Here is a 27,638-nt window from a genome sequence, read left to right on the forward strand (position 1 = left end):
ATGAAATTCCTTTAGTATTGCTAGTGAAAACTATAGTGTGAATGTGCGGCTGACTGTGACTTCCTCCCTTGTGAACACAACGATGACACAAGGCCCTTTGTTATATAATAACAGATAAATACATGTCAGTAAACTGACAGTACCAAACATCCTACGCTACAATAGCACGCATGACTTAAAGCGAGACAACCTGTGGTAACTAGGTACCTCTGTGGTAGAATGTAAGTGTCTGGTAACTATGGTGTACAGTCCGATGCTCAAGCTGTTGATCACTGGATTGCCGTGTCCAAACTGGATTATTTACAGACTGCCGCCATATAGCTGGATTATTGCTGAGTGTGATGTTAAACAACAAACCAACCAACCTTGGTGAAGCAGTGAAGTCTGTCATACAATGTAAGTCCTAGATAACTCTCTTGTGCAATTTAACTCTCTTGTACAATGTATGATCATGTAAGTCATTGGTATGTCACAATGTATGGCCTGGGTACTTTGTTGTACATTTTAAATATTAGGTAACTGTAAGTCCTAGTTAACAGTAATGCAATATTACACCTGATTAAGTCCATTGTAGGAACAAGGCAACATATTTCTTAGGAATAATTGTACAAAACAAATATTGCTAAGAAAAACCTACAAACGTCACAGAAATAGATCAGGGAATGCAGTTACTGAAGACAGAACAGTTACCCCCTGAATACAACACACATGATAACTAACATACACAAACAAGATTTCATTAACAAACGAACAAAAGAAGTATCATGACGCCATCCTTTGGTGAACCAGATACCATTTATGTCCAGAAACCTTTGAGCACCATTTGAACTATAACAACTCCAAGTTTATAACATTCCCCTTGTCTTCAATAATATATTTCTACGCGACTTAAGTAATATTGATTTAAGCCAATAACAAATCAAATCAGATGATAAGTTACATTTGATGCCATTTGTTGATTATTGCATTTAAACCAAGCTAGAAACATCATGGAGGACAGGAAACAAGCATCTTCAGCAGTCAACTAAAGAGTTGTTCGGACTGTCCGGCAGAGTGATGTTTAGCCGGTGTCCACTCCTCCGGAGTCCCCTCGTCGCGTGGTCAGCTGACCTACTGAATCTTGACGGATGTCAGGCGTACGTCGCCGACGATGTTCAGGAAGTGAACTCTGCTAAGTGGATGGATCAGTGCCTGCACAGTTAAGAAAAGAGGTCGACGTCCTGTTCATTTGACCTTATACCAATTAACAGGGGATTTAAAAAGAGAAGGTGATAATCCGGGTTATGCGGTTGAGAGCACAGACAGCTCGTCCATTATATTTCGTATACAAAATCATCCCACATGAAGTAGGTGAGATGCAGCATCTGCAAACTCTCTGGTACTGATTTGCCCACTCCTTAGATCATGTTTTAGGACATACAGACGACGTTCCAAGTCCCTGTATTTATTTTTCTTCAATGGACGTGTTTGTTTACCGTCAAACTGCAACAGGCGGACTTCAGTGTGAATCTGCTCCTTAGCAAGAAATTTGATTATTTCAAAAAATATTGCGGTGGGCCTTCCCACCAATCTCTTCCAGATGGTTGTTGGTGCGGAGGCCGTCGGAATCGTGGTGGTTCCACTGCGATGTATGGGCGTCACTGATATACTGAAAACGTTAGGATGGGAGTCTTTACTAGTGTGGCACGTCATCAAGGTATAGATTTATTGAAGTTATTAAGATGCCCTCGTGTCTTTGCGAGGATTACATTTTTTATTTAAAATGCATTAAAATTTGAGATGACCCCCGACTCGAAATGCTTCACGGTACAATTCATAATGACAAGGCCGGACACTTCGGTGTACCCCACCCGCCTGCTTTTCCCATCGCTACTCTACCATCGCATGCAATCGATTAAAACTTGATGTAAACATAATTGTGGATGGTTGCCCTATCAAGCACCACCCATGACACCTACCAATTCTTTATTGCTATTTCTGCAAGTCGATTGAAACCCAATTTTGACTCTCAACTAAACGATCTTGACACAAATGGATGACGAAATATCCGCGCAAAACGGGTGTGTGGTCGAAGCAAGCCCTCTGGTTGGTCAACGCCTGTAAATCTGCACATTCTTTATAAATTCGCGGGAATGTTTACTTTCATCGACTGCTTGACATGGAAATGTAAGATTCTTTTTTCTAGTAATGGCTTCCGAAAAGAAAGCATCAGGTGTAAATGTCCCCTTAACAAGCATCAACCAACCAGAGGGCTTACTTGGTCCACTGGTGTGCCACGTCATCAGGGTGTAGATTTACTGAAGACATTAGGATGGGAATCTCTACTACTGTGCAAAGTGGTCAGTGCATTCACTGAGTTAGTCAGCTCTACTGTATAAATTCACTTTTAGCAAGACATTATCGGATGGTGTACCCTAGGTCATCCCCACCTCCCCTTTACTGTAGAGTGCTACATATCAAGGTGTATACGGGATTGGTTGCTCAGGCTCGCTGGCTTAGTTGACACATGTCATCGGTTCCCAATTGCGCAGATCGATGCTCATGCTGTTGATCACTGGATTGTCTGGTCCAGACCGATTATTTACAGACCGCCGCCACATAGCTGGAATATTGCTGAGTGCGGTGTAAAACTAAACTTACTCAATCACTCAAGATGTACACTCACCGGGACACATTAGGATTGAGGATTCCACTGATGTACAGTATGAGGCCAGGGCACATCCCACCTTGGATACTGGTTATGAAAGGCACAGGCTGCAAGAGAAGCACAATGTATAACCATTCTGGTCACTTACACACTTGAATGAGTGAGTGAGAATTGTTTTACGTCACATTTAGCAATATTCCAGCAATATCACTTCAGAGGACACCAGAAATTGGCTTCACACATTGTACCCATGTGGGAAATCGAACCCAGGTCTTCAGTGTTACAAGCGGACAGTTTAACCATTAGGCCACACGTACCGCCCCTGCTTACAGAAACTGGAAATTAAGTTCTGAATGTGAAAATATCAGGAATCTTGTACATGAGCTAACTAAGGGATATATGTTTTCAAGAACTTTTCTTACGTGGCATTTTCATAATAAATCAATATTAAACTTATGAATAGTGGAATTTGAATAGAATTTAGATTTTGATAACATTTACATACCAACAAAAAATGAAATTAATTTTCAACAAACTTAATTTTACAAACCCTAATCTATTTAATTTTGGTTGATAAATGTATCGACCGGTTTCAATTTGGAGGCGGTGTGAAGAACATCTGAATTTAGTAAGGGCCGATCGGAATTTTGAAACCGTTAAATCTTTTATGTAAAATTCAACATCAAATGTGAATTTAAAACAAGAATAAAGTGAAAATTTAGGACTATTTACAAGTGATGTGTGCCATTCTTGTTCATAGTTTACTTTTAATCTAAAAGCAAATTCTGATATGAAATTATCAACATTATATAATTTTTGCTGTTGTTCCCACATAAAGCCAAATCCCAAAGAGTAAAAAATATACTGATGCCCTGTTTGTTTTACCATAAAACCCATCCACGCATGACATAGCCACATCACCTCATTGTACCTTGGTACCCTGTGGGGACAAATTAGGTGATCTGGGAGGATACCTGTATGCTTGTGTCCTCCCCTGTAAACATTGTGGTGGACAGAGCTCTTGTGGGCAAAGATCCTGGATTCGTGATATAGCAACAACGTTGGGAATATAGAAAAGAGGGCTTCACATTGAGCAACGTGTTTACTTCAAATACTATGCAATAAGACCCTATGAAGTGGTATTTAGGTAGATATAATACCATTTTGCCTTTCATGTGTAACTCTGGTAAATTAACAAAGCTGTAAGAGCTTTAATCTATTATAAAACATGTCATATTTGCCCACTGTCATTCGCCAATATAAACTTCGCATCAACATAAACAACATTTGCTGATACAGCATGAGGCAATAAAGGTATTAATATTTTAATTAAGGAAAGAAAGAAGTCAAAACACCGTCACTTGCTGTCCCAAATATCACACGGCACACGTCACACGTCACAAGCTAAGAAAAATAAGTGACCTTCTCACATAGACATAGCAAAGAAAACGGTGTCCTCCCATTCTCAGTCATTCTTCAGACACTTGAGTAGAGGGATTAATTTACTCTCACCCCACAGCAATAATGGAACAGTTTAAACATGTTAAATAGCCTACTTAGTGCTCAGGAGAGTAGAGAGATTTTTAAACGAGATTCAACCTTTTACTCCGTCCTGAAGAGGCCACAGGCCTATAGTACATAAACATACATATATTTATATCCCCCGATTTTCAAATATTATTATTTTTCTTTCTTGCAATGTTGCATGGAATATAAACATTAATAAATTCTGAAGTACTTAAATGTTTGTACTTAATGATATAAATTTAATAACGTTTGGATATCTATAAACATGATTTGGTAAATATTTTCTTCTAAGATCTGAGTACAGCGGACAAACAAGAAAGAAATGGTACTCGTCCTCGACAGTATTTAAATCACATAGTTGGCCTTGTCTCTCTTGTCGATTAATGTAAGTATAGGGTCCAGTTTCTATAAAAAAATCATGAGATGAACATCAAAAACGTGATAATGCAACTCGGATTTGCGCTTATCTTAAAAGCTTTGTAATAGAAACATTTGTTTGATAGAGTCAGTGATTCAAGCCGTGTCTGCAATAAATATCCTGAAGTCTTTGAGGATTTCATTACATGTTATTCATGACAACATGATGCTATGATATGAAGAAATTATATACAAACATATGTCAGTGGGGTTGTGTTCCCTTTCTCAATTGAAATACTTAACTGGGTTCTTCCTTTTCTCTATCAAAGGTAACAGCTTTCTCGACTGATGTGCATTAGACCGTAAATGTTGTTGTTTTAAGCTGTCTGAAGAATGGCTGTCTGAAGAATGGGAGATAACCAAGAAAACACATAACAACACGGTGGCTTTTCTACGCTACACTCGGAGAATATAGACAAGAGGGCTTCACTTTGAGCAAAGTGTTTGCTTACGCTTTGAAACTTTGAGAGTCGTAAATATAGCACTAATCTATATGGATATAGACACAATTCCTGATACATCATAGTTAAATATACATTTTCAATCAAACTATACAATTTTTAAGGAAGGAAGCGTATCTACCCCGATGTGCAGGTTTCGTTAAAATATTTTGCAATCCAGTTTTAGTAGTACCCGGTGGCCGACTTTTCAAGGCCGGAGTTTCAGGCTGTCCCCAGGATCCTCGCACAGGTCCCCGAGAAGCTGTGTCAGCAATGGTTGTTTGAATGTGATACATTCCTGAGTGGGTGACAACGCGTAGTGTGGGAGATATCTATTATGATTATGGAAGAGATTTTGACGCACTTGATAACTGCTGAAGATTTGAAATATTGTCATTATAATTACAATCATGTGACACCAAGTTCATGTCACGTTTTCGTTGCTTTATCTTTTCGTAAATATATCCTACCAACAATGTAGCATACACGATCTTTAGAGTGTTACGAACAGCAAAGTCACGCTGTATTATTAAAATTTTAGGTGTGACTTGTATCTGGTACAAAACCTTTTATGACGAGAAAGCAGTGGGCGCAAACGAGCGTGATCATTTTGGAAAATACGATTATACTTCTACCTGAGACTATTGTGGCGATCTTTTCCCGGGGAAAAAGTACCCGAGATTTCATGCAGCTAGCTTGCAGTCGGGCAGTCCTTTATACAAATACAATTTACGATTGAGTCTTGGTTTCCAACAACAAAACACGTGTGAAAACAAGTCATTGATACCATGGCAAATAGTACCTTGGTATCCACCGGACGAAACAATGCCGTGATAATGTAAGGATAGCCAAACAGATACGGGAACAGATTATTTAAAGTACTAGTATTTGGATGCGAAAAAACACAAGTTTCCCAAATGTGCCACCCAAACTTCAAATTATAGGCCTATCTTTAGTGACGCTTTGCATAGAGAGTGAGTGAGTGAGTTTGGTTTTACGCCGCAGCAATATTCCAGCAATATCACGGCGGGGGACACCAGAAATGAGCTTCACACATCATACCCATGTGGGGAATCAAACCCGGGTTTTCGGCGTGACGAACGAACGCTTTAACCACTAGGCTACCACACCGCCCCCTTTGCATAGAGAACCCCCATGATCTATGATACCTATGTTCCTTTGAAGTGGGGGCAGGGAGCAACTCATTTTACTGCATTAGTTTGCCAAATGGATATGTTTTATTAAGAAGATAATACCATTGATGAAGGGTACCCATGTAACTTCGATGAGGGGTTAAGGAACGACCCATTTTACTGTAATAGATAACCAAATGGAAAAGGAAGAAGATAATACTATTTCCAACCTGTATTTTAAATCATTTGGATGCGAAAAATACCTGACTCCCAAATGTGCAACCCAAACATCAAGCTATATCCACAGTGACGCTTTGCATAGAGAACCCCCATGATGTATGGTACCTATGTTCCTTTGAAGAGGGAGTAGGGAGCGACTCCTGTTACTTTATTAGATAGTCAAATGGATAAGGAAGGAGATAATACCAGTTTCAGTCCGTACTATAAAGTATTTTGATGCGAAACATGCTAGGCTCCCAAATGAGCCACCCAAACTTCAAGTTATTTCTTTAGTGGTACTTTTCATAGAGAGACCCTCTATCTTGTAGGGTGCCTACTGGCAGTATGTAATTTGAAGAGGGAGTAGGGAGCGATTGTTTTACTTTATTAGATAGCCGAAGAGATACCAAATGTTCACCCAGGCTTCTCCAGGCTATTCTAGGGGGGACTTATCCAAATCAGTTATCGGAGTGGCAGTAGGAGCGATGGGGATAGACCCGTTGATGTTGATTCAGGGTATAAAGGTCATGAAGAAGGATATGGAAACTTTATTTGAGTTTTGAACTACATCCGCCACCACTTACTCGCATGAACTCACATACGTACACACACCCGGAATATGAGAATGTATTTGTTCCTTTCAGTGACAACTAGTTAAGGAGGCGTTGAGGAGCGAAGAAGAGTCGCCTCTCACAACGAGCATTTCTAACCCGGATATTCACGGGTCTAAAACCGAGATAGATCATGAATTGCAAACGCGCACATGGAATATATTCACAAATGAAAACCGGCCACGTGACTGGTGCGCACTGTCTCTGCCACTCTTGCTCTTTCACAAGGTTATATAGCTTTCATCTTTAACTTTTACCTATTCATCTGGTCCAGGTTCTAAAAACAGACTTGCCTACGATGACATTGGTGTTTGAACCATAATTTATAGAATATCTAAGAACAGGCCCTACCGTCGTCCTTAGACTTGCCGATTCTAAGGACAGAATTACTACACAGACTTGGCCCTATTCTTCAGAACCGACTTGGAGAACACTGTACGTTCTGACGAGCTTTCCATGAGAACCCCTGCTCAGATCACGGTCGGTAATCGTCATATTACCTAGACATCTTCGCGCATATCCACTGCGACTGTGATTCACTTCCGTTGAATCATACTTATCGAGTATATAAGAACAGGTTGTCAAAGACTTACCTGTGTAGACTTCCGTGTGTTGACAGTGTATCTTGTGATCACTTCGGCTGGTGGACTCGCTTGTTTCGGAGGTTACCGCATTTAGTCGCAAGAAAGCTTGACATCTCACACCGACATCATGGCATACGCTGGAGGAACTGTTGTGAACCCGGTACGTTCTATTTCAATTCAAAGTTTATTTCTCAAAACCCACTCACGGTGGTACAATAGAATAGAAATATACCTCTTTTATATAAATTGATATCAGTAACCTAAGCCATATTAACTTTTCAAAAACAATATGTAAATATGTTGACAGATTCTTCAATTCTAACAGTTTTCTCCCATCTACGTTGTCACAACGTTGTTGCCTGACGTTGTGCTACGTCAATTTTATATTCTCTGAATAAAAGACGTGTACAATGTAAGAAAAGACGTATAAAGCTGGACTTATCCGATTTTTTTGGTTTTATTTACACATAGATATAACATTCGCTCACTCAGCCATACTATACTGTATATATTAATACAGAAATAAATTGATTCACATTGCCAATGTTTCCTACTGAAAATGATTTTTACATTGTTTCCATTTGTTTGGTATTCCTGAAATCTAGCTTTGCTATAATATCTGATTCTATCTATGTTGCGGTAATAGTTCAATTCTTTTTTAAATAGAGATAAATGCAGTATTCGATTTGTAAGTTTACATTTATAGATATGAAATTTAGCTATTATCAAGTCAAATATAGCATCACTGTGGAAGGATTCTGAAAAACCAAATAACACTGGATCACAATGGAGCATAATTCTGGAAGCATGTGAACATTTCAGCATTATCCACTACCTTCCAAAAAGACCCACGTTCTCTACATCACCAAAACATATTAGGAGTATCATTTGCTAACATCATATTTGCAGAATCATTTTCAAAATGCTCCAAATTGTAATAATTTGGAACAGTAGTAAGTAGCAGGTGTTTCAAATTTTTGTCAGAATCATTAAACAATTTCCGTATCCACGTCAACTTCAGTGCATCAACGTAAGCAAATATATAATCATTCCTAATCCCCTTCTACAACAGGTTTACATTGCCAATGCTTCAGTTCTTTGTAATTCTATCTGGCTTGTTGTCACTCTGATTCTATCTTCTTTTTAAATAGAGATAAATGCAGTATTCGATTTGTAAGTTTACATTTAAGATATGAAATTTAGCTCAAGTCAAATATAGAGAATGCAATTTGGAGCGTTTTAAGGAAGTCTCCTGGTGGATTTGGTAGAATAAGAAACAGGAACTTCAGTGCATCAACGGGTACACTTACAGAATACCGGATACATACCAACCATATTGTTTAATGTCACGTCACCCTAACCCTAACCATTACCCTAACCCGAACCGTAAACCTTACCCTAACCCTAACCCTAAACCTTGCCCTAACCCGAGCCCTAAACCTTACTCTTAACCTTGCCCTAACCCTAACCCTAAACCTTACCCTAACCCTAGGGTTAGGAAGGTATCCGGTATTCTGTAATCTTACCAAGGAATTTAACTTTGAAATCAGTAATGACTTAATAATAGCTCTTTTCCCTAATGGAGTAATAATTCTTTTCATCCATTGTTTAATTATTGGCTCAATTTCATATATTTTACTTGCAAAATTACGTTTTACCATCTTATCATAGTCAACTGAGAATGTTATACCAACAAAAATCACTCAAGTTCCTTGTGAGTAATCATTGTTATAACTTGAATGAAACGATAAGCTTGTCATGATTTTGTTTGCAACAGGGATCGTTATTACAAAGAGGATATATATTTTAAAGCATGAGGCAATTGTGAAATAGGCAGTAGAAAAAGGTTGTTCCGAATAATGAAGTAGTTCGAAAGCTTCAACATGTGTGAATAGATCTAATGGAGGTGTGAAATTTGTCAGAAGTGTTTAGATGCTACAGTAGGTTATATGAAGATGGAAAATGTTTTGTCAAGACAGGAAAAGAAATACTTTTATTCCTTCAACTTTCTGTAGACATAGGTGTTTGATCATGTCTTCCCTTGGAAATCAGCACCAACTTTGAGAGATCCAGACCAATTCTGATTTTTTTCTGTATGCGATCACTTTGCAACTTGAGGGATACCAACCCACTTGATACCAGCCCGATCCCTGACGTTCTCTATATAAGATATCAATCCTTCTTGAGGTATCTACCCAATCCCTGCCTTTCCCTGTATGAGATCACCAACCCACTTGAGGGATCCACCCCAATCCCTGACTTGTTCTGTATAAGATCACATCCCACTTGAGGGATCCACCATATCCCTGACTGTCTCTGTATGAGATCACCAGCCCACTTGAGTGATCCACCCCAATCCCTGACTGTCTATGTATGAGATTACATCCCACTTGAGGGATCTTCCCAATACGTGACACCTTCTCTGTATGAGATCACCAACCCTCTTGAGGGATGTTCCTAATACGTGACACCTTCTCTGTATGAGATCACCAACCCTCTTGAGGGATGTTCCTAATACGTGACACCTTTTCTGTATGAGATCACCAACCCACTTGAGGGATCTTCCCAATACGTGACACTTTTTCTGTATGAGATCACCAACCCTCTTGAGGGATGTTCCTAATACGTGACACCTTCTCTGTATGAGATCACCAACCCTCTTGAGGGATGTTCCTAATACGTGACACCTTCTCTGTATGAGATCACCAACCCTCTTGAGGGATCCATCCCATTCCCTGACGTTCTCTGTATGAGATCAGGAGCCAACTTCAGCAATGCAGTCCAATCCCCGACGCTCTCTTCACCAACCCACTTGAGGGATCCACCCTAATCCCTGACTGTCTCTGTATGAGATACCAACCCCTTTGAAATAATCCACCCCAATCCCTGACTTGCTCTGTATAAGATAACCAACCCACTTGAGGGATCCACCCAATCCCTGACTTGCTGTGTCTCTATAATATCACCTACCCACTTAAATAACCCACCCCAATCCCTCACTGCCTCTGTATGAGATACCAACCCCAATGTTCTTTATACAATCAACATAGAAAGATCATGCTTAAAGCTATTCAAGATGTATGTGGTAGTAATTCTGTGATTACATTATCTGTTATTTCAAACGGGATTGCAGATCTGACAAATCATAGAAATTATATTAAAAAATGTACATCAATATATATGCAAATCTAAACGATTCCAGTAGTCTTCTCTCCATAGACCTTTTGTATTATAGCATTTCCCCCTGTTATCTTTCTCTGTCTCTGTTTCTAATAATTGCTTGTGATGTAATTAGTTATTGTAAATATCTTCGGAGAGGGGTTTAATAAGTTGAAAGAATTTGTCCCCGATCCTTTTCACATTGTGAATAAAATATGTTTAAACTAAAAAAAACCCTTTGAATAATTCACCCCAATCCCTGACTTGCTCTGTATAAGATAACCAACTCACTTGAGGAATCCACCCAACCCCTGACTGTCTCTGTATGAGATTACCAGCCCACTCGATTGATCCATTCCAATTCCTTATTTTCTCTGCATGAGATCACCAACCCACTTGAGGGGTCCACAGCATCTTCCTTAATTGCACATAATTACTAATTCACACTTATTCGGTATACCTGAAGGTAGCACAGATGCACAAACTTGCATGTCACCCTTGTTCAGGGTCCTACAATCTTCCAGTGACTTGTTTTGTAAGTTAGGTAATGGAAGGTAAGAAGGTAATGTATATTGGCGGTTCAAGATGATATTTTGTTATTTTAGACCATTCCATACGCCTGCCCCATCCCAGGTGGACTTCCGGATGGCAAGATGATAATAGTAAAGGGCATCTGTGATCATCACCAGGACGCGTGAGTGTGTAAACATGTAAATGTATACATCTTGTGCATATGCTTTGCTGAAGTAACAGGCACTGATAAAACAGCTAGCCACAGGCAGAGGGACTAGCCACATACATAGATAGGGGATTAGCCACATACAGAGATAGGGGACTAGCCACATACAGAGATAGGGGACTAGTCACATACAGAGATAGGGGACTAGCCACATACAGAGATAGGGGACTAGTCACATACAGAGATAGGGGACTAGCCACATACAGAGATAGGGGACTAGCCACATACAGAGATAGGGGATTAGTCAATTACAGAGGTGGGGAACTAGTCACTTACAGAGGTAGAGGAACTAGCCACAAAAAGAGGTAGAGGGACTAGTCACATACAGAGGTAGAGGGACTAGCCACATACAGAGGTAGAGGGACTAGTCACATACAGAGGTAGAGGGACTAGCCACATACAGAGGTAGAGAGACAAGCCACAGACAGTGACAGAGTAACTAGTTACATAGAGAAATGTGATAGTGACTAGCTACATACAGCCCACATAAAGCAATAGAGCAACTAGCAACATACACTAACGTGATACAGATGCTGGTGTTGAATGTTACAGATTCTCCATCAACCTGAGTGCGAACCCCCAGATGAGCCCCTTGCGTGACACTGTCCTCCACTTTAACGTGAGATTCAACGAGAACGCCATCGTCCGGAACTGCCAGCAGGGCGTTGCCTGGGGACTTGAGGAGCGGGGACGGGGGATGCCACTCCGGAAGGGGACCCCATTTGAAATCATCATTCTGGCGCATCGTACACACTACAAGGTAATCCCCTTGACCACATTGGTTGAAGGACACTAAAATATATGAACAAATTATTCAAGCATGTTAGTTTATCACATTTATACACGTTGCCCTTCATACTTTTATTCGATTTTCTTTTGCTTTATGAGAGAAGTGAAGTGAATCATCATTGGGAGGTGGCGGTTTCCGTACAAAACACATCAGCTGCTGCCAGTGACAAGTTTATAAACAACCTGTTAAAATGATCAGCGATCACTAGAATTTACCACAACCTCCAGCTTCCAACTAACTCCATTGGTGGAGTAGTGGTAATATTACCTAACGGAGCAGCCTATTGTTTTAGAGAATTTGTTTCGCCTTATGCATTTGCAAAAACACCTGACCTTTTTGGGATGGATTTTGTGGTTCCAGCCACAACTGCTTGCATTAAACCATGATTTACCAGCATTACCATAAGTATGGTACAATAGCAAAGTGCCTTCGTCTCCACAGATTTCCGTCGACGGCCGCCACTTTGCCAACTTCCGCCATCGCTTCCCCAAGGAGAGTGCTCAGTACCTGGTCATCATCGGCGAGATCAACGTCAGCTACGTCAAGTTTGAGGGCGGTGCAGTAAGTCTTCACCTTTTTCATCATCATCATCATCATCGTCGTCGTCGTCATCATCATCATCATCATCATCATCATCATCATCATCATCATCATCATCACGGAAACGTTACTATTACTACTGCAAGAATATTTCCTATTTTTCCTTATCCTGACTCATGCTTATTTGCTTGTCTTCTTCCTCTTGCGAACATAGTGGAACACTTGTATCTCTTTATTGAAGCTCCCTTCAATAAAAACGTACGTAAAATCGCTACTCACCAGAGTTATCTCTGTTTCCGGTTTTGGCGGGAAAAGTGGCGCCACTGTTTTCCCACGCTTCACTCTCTCCTTTGCCCTGTGAGCAGGTTGTGAGAGCGCCTGTGTCTCTTATACGACACTATATCCTTTTATTACTTAGCTAGTCACCTCTATTATACTATTATAGAGGTTTAGCTAGTATACTTCAACAATATGGTTTCATGTTTATTCACGGGTTAGTCCGTGTTTGTTCAGTTGTTTACGTTCATGAAAAATTGTTCCAATTGTAGATTACGTTTCTCTGCTGCTGACCCTCATCAATTGTGCCCTAGCTGCACGGTACCATGTTCTTTCAGCTCCCGCTGCATTAATTGCAAGCATTTAACTACTTGTGCATTAAATAAATACCTTCTTTGCGTCCTTAGACGTGCTGCAGATAGGTCTAGACGGGTTGATCAAGTCATGGATAAATCAGCGGAGTTCCTCACCAGTCAACTGCTGTCTGACGACCCCCTTCCGTCTGGTGTTCCGCTGGAGTTTCCCTCGGAGGAGAGGCGTGGGACGAAGTCGGCCACCTCCAAGAAGAGACCTGCTACTCCGGACATCCCGTCGTCTCAGCCTAAGACTCGGAAATCGTCAACCACCCAGCGCAGACTCCGCACCCCCAGGGCGTCGACCACGGGGAAGTCAGCGCAGACAACACGGAACGGAACAGGGACTCTATGATGATCAACCGATCATCATCCCAGAGGCTCATCCCAAGAAAAGACCAGTCTCAGCTACGGTGACTTCAGCGCAGATCTCCACGCAACCCGAGGTATCTACGCTGACAACAGATGAGCGTCCTGTGGGCCACGTCGCTATCACCGCAGAAAGGGCAGCGCTACTACCACCGCAGACCTTCAACCCGGGGGACTTTATGCAGCAGTTCTCCCAACAAATCATGGAGATGATGGAGCAGCGTTACGGCCTGGAGAAGAAGTCACAGCCAGCCTAGGAAGAGGTCCCGAGCCTTCGTGAAGGCTCCAATGCAGACGTCGTCTCTGAGGGGCCCTCCATCAACGTGACATCTGGCAGCAGATCTACACTCCAGGACCAGCCTGCGCGAAGGTCGACTCAACCATCCCCTGCGGCGGACTCGGACGATCAGCATCCGCGAAGGCATTCGCGAAGGACGACTCGGTCATCACCTGCTACAGATTCGGACGATCAGCATTCGCGAAGGCGTTCGCGAAGGACCAGTCGCCATTCCCCAGATGTGGAATCAGATGATCAGCGATACAGATGACTTCAGATACAGTATCCAAGACATGTTCTGCATCACGAAGATCGTCGAGGGATTCGCCGAGACATTCACGAACCCACAGTCGCCACGCCGATCTCCACGCCGATCTCCAAGCAGATCTCCACGCAGGTCTCTGTGCAGGTCTCCACGAAGGTCTCCACGAAGGTCGCCACACAGGTCTCCGTGCAGGTCTCCGCGCAGGTCTCTGCGCAGGTCTTCACACAGGTCACCGCATTTGCGAAGGACTCCACCTCGATCACCATCAGAGGAGGATCAACGTCCCTTACTCAACACTCCTGTCATTGAAGATGACGGCGGGATCATCTTTTCGGACGCTGAAATACGCTACTGGATGGCCAACGGTCTAGACTTGGCATCACCATCTAAGGATGATAATCCGGCTCACACCTATCTCATGCAGGATGATGATGTCGACACGATCACTCTCCCTCCGATTGATCCCATCGCAGCGGTCCCAGAGAACCTGGACGCAGCCTTCAAGTCAGCCACAAAAGCCCAAGCGCCGCATCTAGCACAGTTCAACGCCAAAAAAGTTCTCCTTCCACAACATGGATCCATTCCTGAAGGCACAGGACATCGATGAGAACTTCAAAGTCATCAGTGATGCCAAGGCTAAGTCTTACAACATTGAAGACAAAAAGTTGGCACAAGTTGAAACTATGACCAGGCGCATGTTCTTCGGCCTCAACAGATCAAGGGCAGTCAACGAAACGCTCATCGCTAAATTCCGAGACTCTACTGCGGAAGAAGATAGGATGATATATTCGGCCCTCCTTATGCAGAAGAAGGACCAACAGTTTATGACAGACCATCTCTCATCCATCTCCGCAGCGCTGACACTGGCACGTCGACAAGGTCTCCTCGCCTCCTGCAGTTGGAGTGACCACTTTACCAAGTCACTCTACACAGCCCCATGGTCAACTCCTTCCATCTTCGCTGGAGGAATCGACGTGGTTGCCAAGGAAGTTACCAAAGACTCAAGGGAGGTCCTTATGATCAAGTCCATAGATACTCTGTCCAGCGTCATCAGGCAAACATCCCAGCGCTACTCGGGCAAGTCCAAGTTTACTGGGATACAGAGAGCACGTGACAAGAAAGTGGGTAGCACCAGAGGCGGAAAAAGTTCCTTTTGTCGCCCAGCCGGCAACTACAGAGCAAGGTCCGGACGAGGCAGGGTACCCAGAGGCGCCAAGGATTATCGACGATGAAAGAAGGGTTCGGAACGACTGGAGTCTTCCACCCCCAGCCGTTCCTGTACAACCTTCACAAGTGGGTGGACGCCTTCAGCTACACCTGGAAAACTGGGGAATACTTCAAGATCCGTTTGTATCCAACATCCTAAGAAACGGATATCGCATACAACTACAGGCCGCTCCACCGCTTACAGTCGACCCTCACAAGTTCGACTTCAAGACTCATCAGATAGAGAGGCGGTCTCATCTCTACTAGTAAAGCGAGCCATAGAGGTCGTAGATCAAACCAACATCACGCCAGGTTTCTACTCCCCAGTTTTCCTAGTGCCCAAGAAAAACTCCAAAGAAAAGTTCCGACTGATCTACAATATGAGCACGTTCAACAGAGACTATCTGAGCAGACCTCCCAAGTTCCGCATGATACATCTACCTCAACTAATCCACCTCGTCCGTCCGATGGACTACATGGCCAGCATAGATCTACAGGACGCCTACCTGCATATTCCTGTACATCCAGACTCGAGGAAGTACCTCAGGTTTACACTGGACGGGCTACATTACCAATGGAAGGTCCTGCCATTTGGAATATCATCGGCCCCTTGGTTGTTTACAAGGGTGACGAAACCCATAGTCATATATCTACATCATCGAGGTCTACGCAGTGCCTTTTACCTCGAAGACGGGATTCAAGTACATCAAGATCCCAAGCATCTCAGACTGCAGTTGAACTTTACCATCAAACTGCTTGCACAGCTGGGGTGGTTAGTGAATCTACTCAAGTCGGACCTAGAATCTACGCAGGACCTGCAGTTCCTAGGCATCAGATTTCTCACGACGCAGAACCGCATCGTCGTACCAGAGGACCGATGGCTCAAGATTCAACAGACAATCCCACAAGCCCTACTCTCTCCGTGGCCACTACGACAGTGGCAGAGTCTGTTGGGTCTCCTCACGTCTGCACAAGACATGACAGCCAGAGGGAGATTACAGCTACGCCCGTTACAGGTCTTCATCAATGCTCATCTCAACGACCCAGACCCCTTCGGTCTCCCGGACTACCTCAGACCTCATCTACTATGGTGGACCCAGAGAGCGAATGTCTGCGAGGGCATCTATCTAGCAGAGCCGGAGTGCAAGACTCATCTGTATGTGGACGCGTCACTCCAAGGTTGGGGAGCACATCTCGACAACGATGTGGCAGCCGGGAAATGGACCAAGGAAGAGAAAAGTCTGCACATCAACATGCTGGAAATGAAAGCAGTCGTCAACGCCATACTCCATTGGAGCAACATTCTACAGAATGCGCATCTCATGGTACACACGGACAACTCCACAGTGGCGTTTTACATAAACAAGCAAGGATCAACACGATCATTGGACCTGCTGGACCTCTGCTTTCAACTGTTCTACCTAATTGACGATCTGAACATCCACATAAGAGCATGCCACATTCCAGGAGCCAGGAATGTCATAGCAGACGCACTCTCCCGTCCAACTCAACCATCTCCGACGGAATGGATGCTACATCCCGAGATCTTCAAACAGATCATCAAGGAGATAGGAGCCCCGCTGATAGACCTCTTCGCCACACGTTTCAACAATCAGCTGACAACATTCGTCTCTCCAGTACCAGATCCACGAGCGTGGGCAACGGACGCTCTCAGCATATCCTGGGAAGGACTAAACGCGTACGCGTTTCCACCGCCAGCGCTACTACCGAGGGTGTTGCAGAAAATCAGCCAGACCAGGAACCTCCAACTGATTTTGGTCGCGCCCTACTGGCCAGCGAGAATGTGGTTCCCTATCCTCATACAAGAACTAGGACCACCACAACTGCAACTACCAGAGTGGTCGAATCTACTCGTACATCCTCACACAAAGCAGGCGCACGGCAACCCAGGGACATTCCAACTACACGTGTGGACTGTATCAAGGCGTGCTTGAACAAGAGAGGGTACTCCGCCAGAGCAGCGAAAGCAGTGACACTAGCTTTACGCAAGTCTACACGCAACTTGTACGACGACAAGTGGCGAAGCTTCGAGACATATGCTGCCAGAAACGGTTTTTCAGCTAGAAAAGCATCACACCCTCAAGTGGCGGACTACCTTTGTCACCTACGGCAAACAAAGCGGCTAACATGATCTACGCTTTCAACATACCTAGCGGCATTGAGCTCAGTCATCACTATGAGGACAGGTGGCAAGCTAACGAAAGTACAAGAGTTACTGGCCTTGTTACGCTCTTATAAGTTGGAGGACCAACAACAGAGATTCAAAGCTCCGGCGTTGGACCTCAACGTTGTTCTACGACATCTCACCAGTGACGTCTATGAACCATTAGAAACGACATCCTTCGAATTCTTAACACAAAAGACGCTGTTCCTGCTATCCCTAGCAACATCAGCCAGGATGTCGGAAATACATGCTCTTAACTACGAGAGAACACGTTTTGATGAAAATCAACACACAGTGCATATGGGAATACGATGGGATTTCATCGCAAAGAATCGACTGCCAGGTCAACCGGACAGACAATTCCACGTCCCAGCATTATCCTCCGTCCTCGGACCACAAGATACGCATGACTTATCCTTGTGCCCAGTGAGAGCATTGAGAATATATCTACAACATTCCAGAACTAGGAGACGCAAATTTTTTCGTCCCGATATCGACAGCGACACAGACGGAGGTCTCCCGCACTACGATATCAATCTGGATCAGAACTGTCATACTACGGGCCTACAAGGCAGCAGGACTTGATCCTCCAAGAGCCTCCAACCCACACGAAGTTAGAGTGCTGGCGTCAACACTCGCTCTACATGGGAATTGCTCGCTACAGACGATAATGGAGGGCTGCTTCTGGAAATCAGACATGGTGTTTGCAAACCCCTACTTGAGAGATATCGCCACCAAGGACGTCTCAAGCATTCACCATTTCGGCCCACTGGTTGTCGCACAACAGTTTACAGTTCCTCAAAGACGTTGAGACGAAGTCTCGCTCTTTTATCACATGACTTATCAAGCCTACACTCAGCAGAGTTCTGCTTAAGTCTAAATGCACGTCTAACGACTAGCATAAGTGATTTGACCCAGTACTTGTGAGAATACTCGTACAGGAAAGGGTCGTTTCTCCACTTGGTGCTTGCATCAAGAAATGGAGTCGCAAAATCCACATAAAAATGTTAACAGAGAAAGGACCAAAGTTAACAATTGTGGTCCCCCATCAAAAGTCAGCTGAAAGGACAGGGTCACAAACAGCAGCAGAGATTAGCACAGTGCCAATACGAAGTTCCCATAGGGGGTATATATTGACGTAAATCACTACACGAAATCCTAAAGTATTTTTCCCGCCTCCAAATGAGTCAGGATAAGGAAAAATATGCAATTTTTTGAATAAAATTGATATTTTATACTTATCCTGACTCATGAGGTAAGCCCTCCCAACCTCCCCTCTGGACAGTTTGGATTTCCCTGCAAATTCAAGTGTCGGGCTCATTATCAGGAGAGAGTGAAGCGTGGGAAAACAGTGGCGCCACTTTTCCCGCCAAAACCGGAAACAGAGATAACTCTGGTGAGTAGTGATTTTACGTCCGATTTTTATTGAAGGGAGCTTCCATAAAGAGATACAAGTGTTCCACTATGTTCGCAAGAGGAAGAAGACAAGCAAATAAGCATGAGTCAGGATAAGTATAAAATATCAATTTTATTAAAAAAATTACATTTTTCTCCACTGTAACTGTTCCGGATGCTGCTGCATGAAAGTCTGCCTTCCTGGCACGATACGACATAGAATACCCTGGTGTACATTACAAGACAGGATGACAACAGTCCATGTACGTGACATGTATGTGCCCTGTACGTGCCATGTATGTGCCCTGTACGTGCCCTGTACGTGCCCTGTACGTGCCATGTATGTGCCCTGTACGTGCCCTGTACGTGCCATGTATGTGCCCTTACGTGACATATATGTGCCCTGTATATTTGCCATCTTGTAGTGCCATGTATATTTGCCTGTACGTGACATGTATAAGCCATGTATGTGACATGTATGTGTCCTGTACGTGACATGTATGTGCCCTGTACGTGACATGTATGTGTCTTGTACGTGACATGTATATGTGCCTGTACGTGACATGTATAAGCCATGTATGTGACATGTATGTGCCCTGTACGTGACAAGTATGTGCCCTGTACGTGACATGTATGTGCCCTGTACGTGACATGTGCCCTGTACGTGACATGTATGTGCCCTGTACGTGACATGTGCCCTGTACGTGACATGTATGAGCCTTGTACGTGACATGTATGTGCCCTGTACGTACCATGTATGTGCCCTGTACGTGACATGTATGTGCATGTACGTGACATGTATATGCCCTGTACGTGACATATATGTGCCATGTACGTGACATGTATGAGCCATGTATGTGACATGTATGTGCCCTGTACGTGACATGTATGTGCCCTGTACGTGACATGTATGTGCCCTGTACGTGACTTGTATGTGCCCTGTACGTGACATATATGTGCCATGTATGTTATTGTGTGTGTTTGTACAGAGTCCAGCAAATTCAGATGCTCAACCCATGTACAACCCGGTGAGTTGTAATTTTTCTTTATTGAACTCAATCATTTCAAACACAATAACCCATTCCAGATTAGAATAGGTCCCAGCATGTTTGAGTTGACTCCATGGATCCGTCAGGATCAGTGAACTAAATTTCTACATTGTTTCATTAATCTGTCATCGATGGAGTGATGATGACTGTGTGTGTCACTATATCCTGACAATATTAGTCTCTGTTCACAATATCAATCACTAGTTTGTGTACATCGTATCTCTCCACAGATAATTCAAAACATCTGCTCTATGCATTGTGTTCAGCTGATACAGTTTGAACTCATCAGGTTAATTTTTACGCTGAAGACGTTTTTTTTCGTTCGATTCTCCACATGGGCACAATGAGTGAAGTCCATTTCTGGTGTCCCCCGACGTGATACTGCTGGAATATTTTTAAAAGTGCCTAAAACAATATTCTCACTCACTCACTTGCAGCCTGTGCCTTTCACAACCAGTATTCCCGGTGGTATCTACCCTGGCCGCATACTGAACATCAGTGGAATCCCCAACCCTGATCCGACCCGGTGAGTGTACACCTTGATATGTAGCACTCTAGTGGAGACTCCAATCATAATGACTTCAGTGAATCTGTACCCTGACCACATGACACATCAGTAGAGACCCTCATCCTAATGTCTTCAGTAAATCTGTACCCTGACCACATGGCACACCAGTAGAGACCTCCATCCTCATGTCTTCAGTTAATCTGTACCCTGACAACATGACACACCAGTAGAGACCTCCATCCTCATGTCTTCAGTAAATCTATACCCTGACCACATGACACATCAGTAGTGACCCTCATCCTAATGTATTCAGTAAATCTATACCCTGACCACATGACACATCAGTAGAGACCTCCATCCTCATGTCTTCAGTAAATCTATACCCTGACCACATGGCACACCAGTAGAGACCTCCATCCTCATGTCTTCAGTTAATCTGTACCCTGACAACATGACACATCAGTAGAGACCTCCATCCTCATGTCTTCAGTAAATCTATACCCTGACCACATGACACATCAGTAGTGACCCTCATCCTAATGTATTCAGTAAATCTGTACCCTGACCACATGACACATCAGTAGAGACCTCCATCCTCATGTCTTCAGTAAATCTGTACCCTGACCACATGACACACCAGTAGAGACCCCCATCCTAATGTATTCAGTAAATCTATACCCTGACCACATGACACACCAGTAGAGACCTCCATCCTAATGTCTTCAGTAAATCTATACCCTGACCACGTGGCACTCCAGCAGAGACCTCCATTCTTATACCTTCGGTAAATCTATACCCTGACCACATGACACACCAGTAGAAACCCCCATCCTAATGTCTTCAGTGAACATACACCCAATGTGGCACACCAGTAGAAACCCCCATCCTAATGTCTTCAGTGAACATACACCCAATGTGGCACACCAGTAGAAACCCTCATCGTAATGACTTTACTAAATGTATAATCTGACCAAGTGGCACACCAGTAGAGACCTCCATCCTAATGTCTTCAGTAAATTTTTACCCTGGCCACGTGGCACACCAGTGGAGACCAAATCCTATTTTTTTCAGTAAATCTATACCCTGACCATGTGGCATACCAGTAGAGAGCCCCATCTCAATGTCTTCAGTAAATCTAAACCCTGACCACGTGGCACCCCAGTAGAGACCCCCATCCTTCAGTAAATCGTGAACATGTGGCACACCAGTCGAGAACCCCATCCTGATGAATTAATTGAAAATATACCTAAATCACATTATCCTCACATTGCTCAGGGGCGATGAGGTAGCCTAATGGTTAAAGCGTTTGCTCGTCACGCTGGAGACACAGGTTCGATTCCCCACATGGGTACAACGTGTGAATCCCATTTCTGATGTCCCCGTGCCGTGATATAGCTGGAGTATTGCAAATAGTGGCGTAAAACCATACTCACTCACTCACATTGCTCAAGTGTGATACTCTTAGTCGAGTGTTTGCCGTGTCAGACTCGGTCAGTTGCAGGCTGCTCTTCTACAACTGAAATAGTGCTGCAGTTATGCAAGCACCGTTTATTTTACCTGAGAGTATTACACAAACTGCTTCCCTAGAAGTTGTCTTTCCACCGCATTTGATTTTTGTTGTTGTCACTCAATGCATTTGAAACGTTTTTTAGTGTGAACAGTTTTAACTGAAGGAAATTATTAAACTTCCCATTATCTCGTAAAATGTTGTCATGGAAGCATTTGAACAGCAGATGGTGACAGAATGGGTCATTGTTTGGTTTTGCACTTGAATTGTAGTTATCTGCCCTTGTCATGTACATGACCAGGACAGACATGATTGTAGACATTTCAGGATGGGGCTGTTTCTAGAAGGATGGCTGTACCTGTAATAAGATCAATACAATTCAACCCTGAGAACAACATTCACTCATTCAGCGTTTCCACCTGGTTGTAGATTCACAGTAAACCTGATGTGTGGTCAGAGTAGGCAAGCGGACATTGGCTTGCACCTTGATGTCAGATTCAACCATCTCGGCGATTGCAACCAGACCGTCAGGAACCACAGAGTCAGCAATGCTTGGGGAACTGAGGAGACACACCAGAACTACTTCCCCTTCGTGCCCAAAGCCGAATTCAACATGACCATCCTCATTGAACAAGCCGAAATCAAGGTGAAACATTTAGATGTTTTCATGTGCAAATCCTCCTCAAATAAGATTATGAAGAATATGTGATGGAGGCAGTAAGATATAAAAGTAAATGTTAAAAGTACAACTGGTCACTTTTACCGTACTTACGTCTTCATTTGTAGGGGACATAACCTTTGTTATACTACTCATAATGAGTTAATGACCACATAGTTTTAGAATACCAGGATTCATCATTTTGACGAAAGATGGTCGTAATTACAGCACTGAGGTTATAATTTGTAGGGGACTTAACTCTTGTTATGCTACTCAATACGATTTAGTTACCACATATTTTTTTAATACACTCAGCCACTGTTTTGTCTGAGTGGGTTAGATGGATGACATTATGTTTTGGCGATTAAGTGCCTGACTCTGAGGGTTTGGGTTGGAATCCCAGAAGAGCCTAACAAAAGTACAAGAATCGGAATTTTACTGAGAAAGTTTTAGCTCAGATATAACATATGTTGCATATATTTGTTTCAAGTTTATCTGTCATGGCATATTGATAAAAATGAATAAGATTATCCTTAACTTATTTTGTTCACTATGGGTAGTTTACATGTGCTTTCAGAAACACTGTGTTTCTGATACTCTACATTTAATGTTTTTCAGGAAGGAAGGGGTTATGGAATAGATGTCAATATTCAAGTCATGTATGATTGCTGACAATGTTAGCCTGTTAAATTAAGTTTTAGTAATTGTCAGTGGAGAATATTGATGATTAAAATGACAAGGCAAGTCAAGGCAGTGATGCTCGCAGGGTAGAATTTCTGGGTGATCGCTCTCTGCACTTCTGTTAAGTGACATTATTCAACCAGCAGTGGATGGGTACCCGGTAGGACCAGATGTTAATGTGAATGCAAACTATAAACCAAAACAGTTTGTGTTCAGTACTCCCAGGGAGACGAGAACCCATGGAGCTCCACTAGAGAGCTGGAGGATGTAGATATGGTGGCCAATGAAATGCCTCTTTATAACCTGCTAACTTCAGACCCCTGTATTCCAGGTTGCCGTCAACAACCAACACTTCTTTGAGTTCAATCACAGGATCCAGCCACTTAGCAGAGTTGACTTCCTGAACGTCGAGGGTGACGTCCTTCTGACATCCGTCAAGATTCAGTAGGTCAGCTGACCACGAGACGCGGGGACTCCAGAGGACTGGACGCTGTCCCAGCGTTCACGAAAAGCGTCGAACCCTCGGACAAAATTGCAGACGGTGCGATGGAAGCCTACCACCTGCCGGCCCCAGTGTCCGACAATATATTTTACAATAAACATTTAGATAAACAGTAATGTAAAATAGATTAACGTGTCCTTCAGTCATGTTCTTGTGTTTCGTTTTTCAAAAGCATTCGGAAAAAAATACAGAAACTGTAAATATACGTACATTATTGACAGTGTAATGTCAGTTAAATGACATCTCAGTTGTTGTCGCGGGATCCTTTCGCTCGGACACGGTTTTTATGGGGATATATATTCATGAGACATATTTATCGTAGGTCTCAACCTAGTACAATGCGTCCACGATGTTCCATATTTTAAGTATAGGTGGCGATTTCCTGCTTGCACCGTTCAGAATAACACGACTTAACCAAAAACATTCATCAAAATCTATAAGTTATCGTACACAAGGACAGTACCTATAACTATGTTTCTTATAACTTGGTGTCACGATAGTTTTCTGTAAAACTTTTCACTTTGAGATTCTTTCTTCACTATACAGCTACAGCTTCAGAGAACACACGACCAAAACAACATGCAAATTGACGAATAAACATTGAAAGTGAATTTCTGCTTTGTGTCTTATTTACTGTTCACTACTGGGAAAACTATTCAACTATTACCGTTAAATAAAACCTTAAGACAACGTAAAATACGTTAGCATCAAATAACTTGTGGCGACGTAAAAATGACGTATCAAAGTCAGGCCACAACGTTGTGACAATGTAAATGGGAGTCTACAGAATGACGTAACAACGAAAGCATATATAACGTTGTATCCATTACTGTAATATGATTTGCTGTCTGAAGACACGTGCTTAGTTTTGACCAATCAAGATCCTTATAGCAGACTTTGGTAAAAATAGCGTCATTGGAAACCAATCTTTATCCAATAAAATAGTTTGTTACCACTGCGAAAACACTCCTGGCAAAGCTATGGTGATATTATTGATGTTCAGAGCTTTCGAACAAAACAAAGTCAAACGAACCTTCTCGCTTGTTATTCATACAAAGCTTCGAAAGCGGAGGTACTACCCGGTGTTGTGTGATGTTACCGAGCGGATAGCACTTGTATTGGGACTTAGGAGACCATACATAACAGTAAAAAAATTATAATAATTTTCCGATTAAGTAAAAATTGAAATATATAAGAAAGGGGTAAGAGGATACGATGACATCTTACAAATGAAAAAAAAAAGAAACCATAGTTACCAGACACTTATATTCTACCACTGACTTACCTAGTTATCTTTGCTTATCTCGCTTTAGGTCATGCGTGATATTTTAGCGTAGAATTTCTGGTCATGTCAGTTTACTGGATGTAAATCAGATTTGTATTTAATGTTATCTTTAACAAAGGGCTTTGAGTCATTGTCGTGTTCACGAGAGACGAAGTCACAGTCAGTTGCACATTTATAGCTTTCACAAGCAATATTAATGAATTTATGCGTGTTTTCCATAATGTTATGAAATAATTCTAATAAAATCACATTATTTTTGTGATACAGTCATCTGAACTGGATTTTCTTCATAAGTGTCATGAAGTTCTGATTTATAGTGTAAATCGATATTACCTAGTTGGACAATGTACAAGAATGTTACTGTGTTATTCTCTGTAAAAGAACGTTACATTGACCATACAGCACGCACCAGATCCATATCTTTCTTCTTAAATACTCCTATGTTGATTTTTTTTTTTTCAAAGATTTGAAAGATTATGTTTTTAGCTTAGTACAGTTTTATTTATTGTATGGTTCTATTTACAACCTCCCTCGAGTCACGTTCTCCACCCACATGAAGCTACAAAGTGTAAAATAAAATTAAGTTACAAGTGCAACAGGGTGGAAAATATTGTATTTATTTTGGTATTGTTTGGTGCTAGGTTTCAATTATTAACTTTAAAATATTGTTAATTCCATAACGAGGTAGGGACCCTCAGTACAACTCATTTGGAGCCTCGCCACCTATGCAAGGATAGCTAACCCTTCATATTTTCTACCAGCTGTGACATGTTCTAGAATTCAGTGGTTAACACCGTCTGGCTTGGACACAAAAAAAGAACTCTGCCCTACGGCTGGACCTTGTGTCATATCTGGGACTAGCCCGTCTACACATGTAGTGGAATAACTGTTACAAAATTGTTACATTAGGTATTGTCGGAGTTGTTTCGTGGCAGTTCGTTTCTATTCCGTAGATGCACCAATCTAACATGGTAGCTTTGTCATGGTGTCCCACGTGGACGACTGGCCGATGTCAAGTAAGGATGGTTGCCCGTAGTCATATGTTATCAGGGGCGGTGGGGTAGCCTAGTGGTTAAGGCGTTCGCTCGTCACCCTGAAGACCCGGGTTCGGTTCCCCACATGGGCACATAGTGTGAAGTGGATGAGTGAGTGAGTGAGTTTAGTTCTACGAAGCACTCAGCACTGTTCAAGCTATATGGCGACGGTCTGTAAATAATCGCGTCTGGACCAGACAATTCAGTGATCAACAGCACGAGCATCGATCTGCACAATTGTGATACGTCGACATGTGTCAACCAAGTCAGAGAGTCTAACCACCCGATCCCGTTTGTCACCTCTTACGACAAGCATGAATTACTTAAGATCAATTCTAACCCGGATCTCACCGGTTAGATAGCAGTATTGTCTTGAATAGGTTTAATCCAATATAGACAAAGTCATGTTTTAAATGGATAACCATAACTATTCATTATCATCCTCAGTCATTTGCGTTCAGGAGTGAGACAGAGTAGACAAATACCAAGAATTTGTTAGTTACTTTAATTCAAACCCCTTGTCAGACCATTTCACCAGCTGTTGTTTTGAGAACTTGTGGGCTATCATTACTGATTAGCAAAGGGAGACAAGCACTTGACATTTTGAGGTTTTAAAGTACACACAAAATCACATATTGAGAATATTACCAATCGAATAGGATGTTTTGGAACCAAGTTCATTATATTCTCCAGAAACACACATACTTCCACGTCCTATCTGTTGACTGAGCGGGATAGTAGTCTTTGGATTAGGATTTGGATGCAAAGGAAGTTTGAGAGATGTCTGCATCTCGGGTGATGGTGACTGATACAAAACTAGACAAAATCGTTCTTGTTTTTATGTGTCGAATAAATGTATAGATTGTTAATGATACATGTTTGTGGAAATCTCTATTTTTCTGAACGAAATATGTAAACCGTACCTAATACTCTGGCCTGGCTTAGAAGTTAGCACATTAAGACACTGTTGAGCCATACAGTCTGCTCGGCTGTCAGATTTAACAAGTAGTCGGGTCTAAAATGTTAAGTCGTCTACCTCATGTCAAATGTTCATTCAAAATAAGTCTGTTCATATTAGCAAAATCAGTTATGTGACAAGTGAGTGACAAGTTTATTCTGTGATAAGGCCTCATGGTCAAAAGCACATGAAAATACATTTCAATATCATACGCTTGACAGCTGAAGTTGGCAGATTTCGTTTCAAGTTATATGGACAGATGTTTTATGTGTTCGGGATTATTAGACGTTAACAGTTGATACAATTTTACCCTTGTAGGACACG

The 27,638-nt window shown here is 42.5% G+C and overlaps 1 protein-coding gene and 1 long non-coding RNA gene across 2 annotated transcripts; one reads left to right on the top strand and one right to left on the bottom strand.

Moving 5' to 3' along the window:
- Positions 1-1,919: 1,919 nt before the first annotated feature.
- Positions 1,920-27,552, bottom strand: LOC124254524. The gene is made up of 3 exons (XR_006892482.1): positions 27,453-27,552; positions 17,392-17,396; positions 1,920-1,931 (listed from the first exon to the last, which is right to left on the bottom strand). It is a non-coding gene; the product is annotated as an uncharacterized LOC124254524 (long non-coding RNA).
- On the top strand, positions 7,599-24,088 carry LOC124254521 (galectin-4-like). Its single transcript, XM_046688339.1, has 9 exons — positions 7,599-7,738; positions 11,343-11,431; positions 12,029-12,236; positions 12,708-12,827; positions 16,600-16,608; positions 20,122-20,160; positions 20,619-20,707; positions 22,626-22,842; positions 23,867-24,088. The coding sequence occupies exons 1-9, from the start codon at positions 7,706-7,708 to the stop codon at positions 23,981-23,983; spliced, it is 921 nt and encodes a 306-aa protein (XP_046544295.1). The 5' UTR covers positions 7,599-7,705; the 3' UTR covers positions 23,984-24,088.
- Positions 27,553-27,638: the final 86 nt, after the last annotated feature.

The sequence above is a fragment of the Haliotis rubra genome, unplaced genomic scaffold, assembly GCF_003918875.1.
Source record: "Haliotis rubra isolate DU_JTF1 unplaced genomic scaffold, ASM391887v1 Scf574, whole genome shotgun sequence".
NCBI classification, from domain to species: domain Eukaryota; kingdom Metazoa; phylum Mollusca; class Gastropoda; order Lepetellida; family Haliotidae; genus Haliotis; species Haliotis rubra.

What these genes read in the sequence shown, in the direction of transcription:
- LOC124254521 (XM_046688339.1), top strand. Translation starts at nt 7,706, where the DNA reads ATGGCATACGCTGGAGGAACTGTTGTGAACCCG. An exon ending in CGCATCGTACACACTACAAG is followed by an intron (nt 12,237 to 12,707) that starts GTAATCCCCTTG and finishes TCGTCTCCACAG; the next exon opens with ATTTCCGTCGACGGCCGCCA. An exon ending in TTGAACAAGCCGAAATCAAG is followed by an intron (nt 22,843 to 23,866) that starts GTGAAACATTTA and finishes CCTGTATTCCAG; the next exon opens with GTTGCCGTCAACAACCAACA.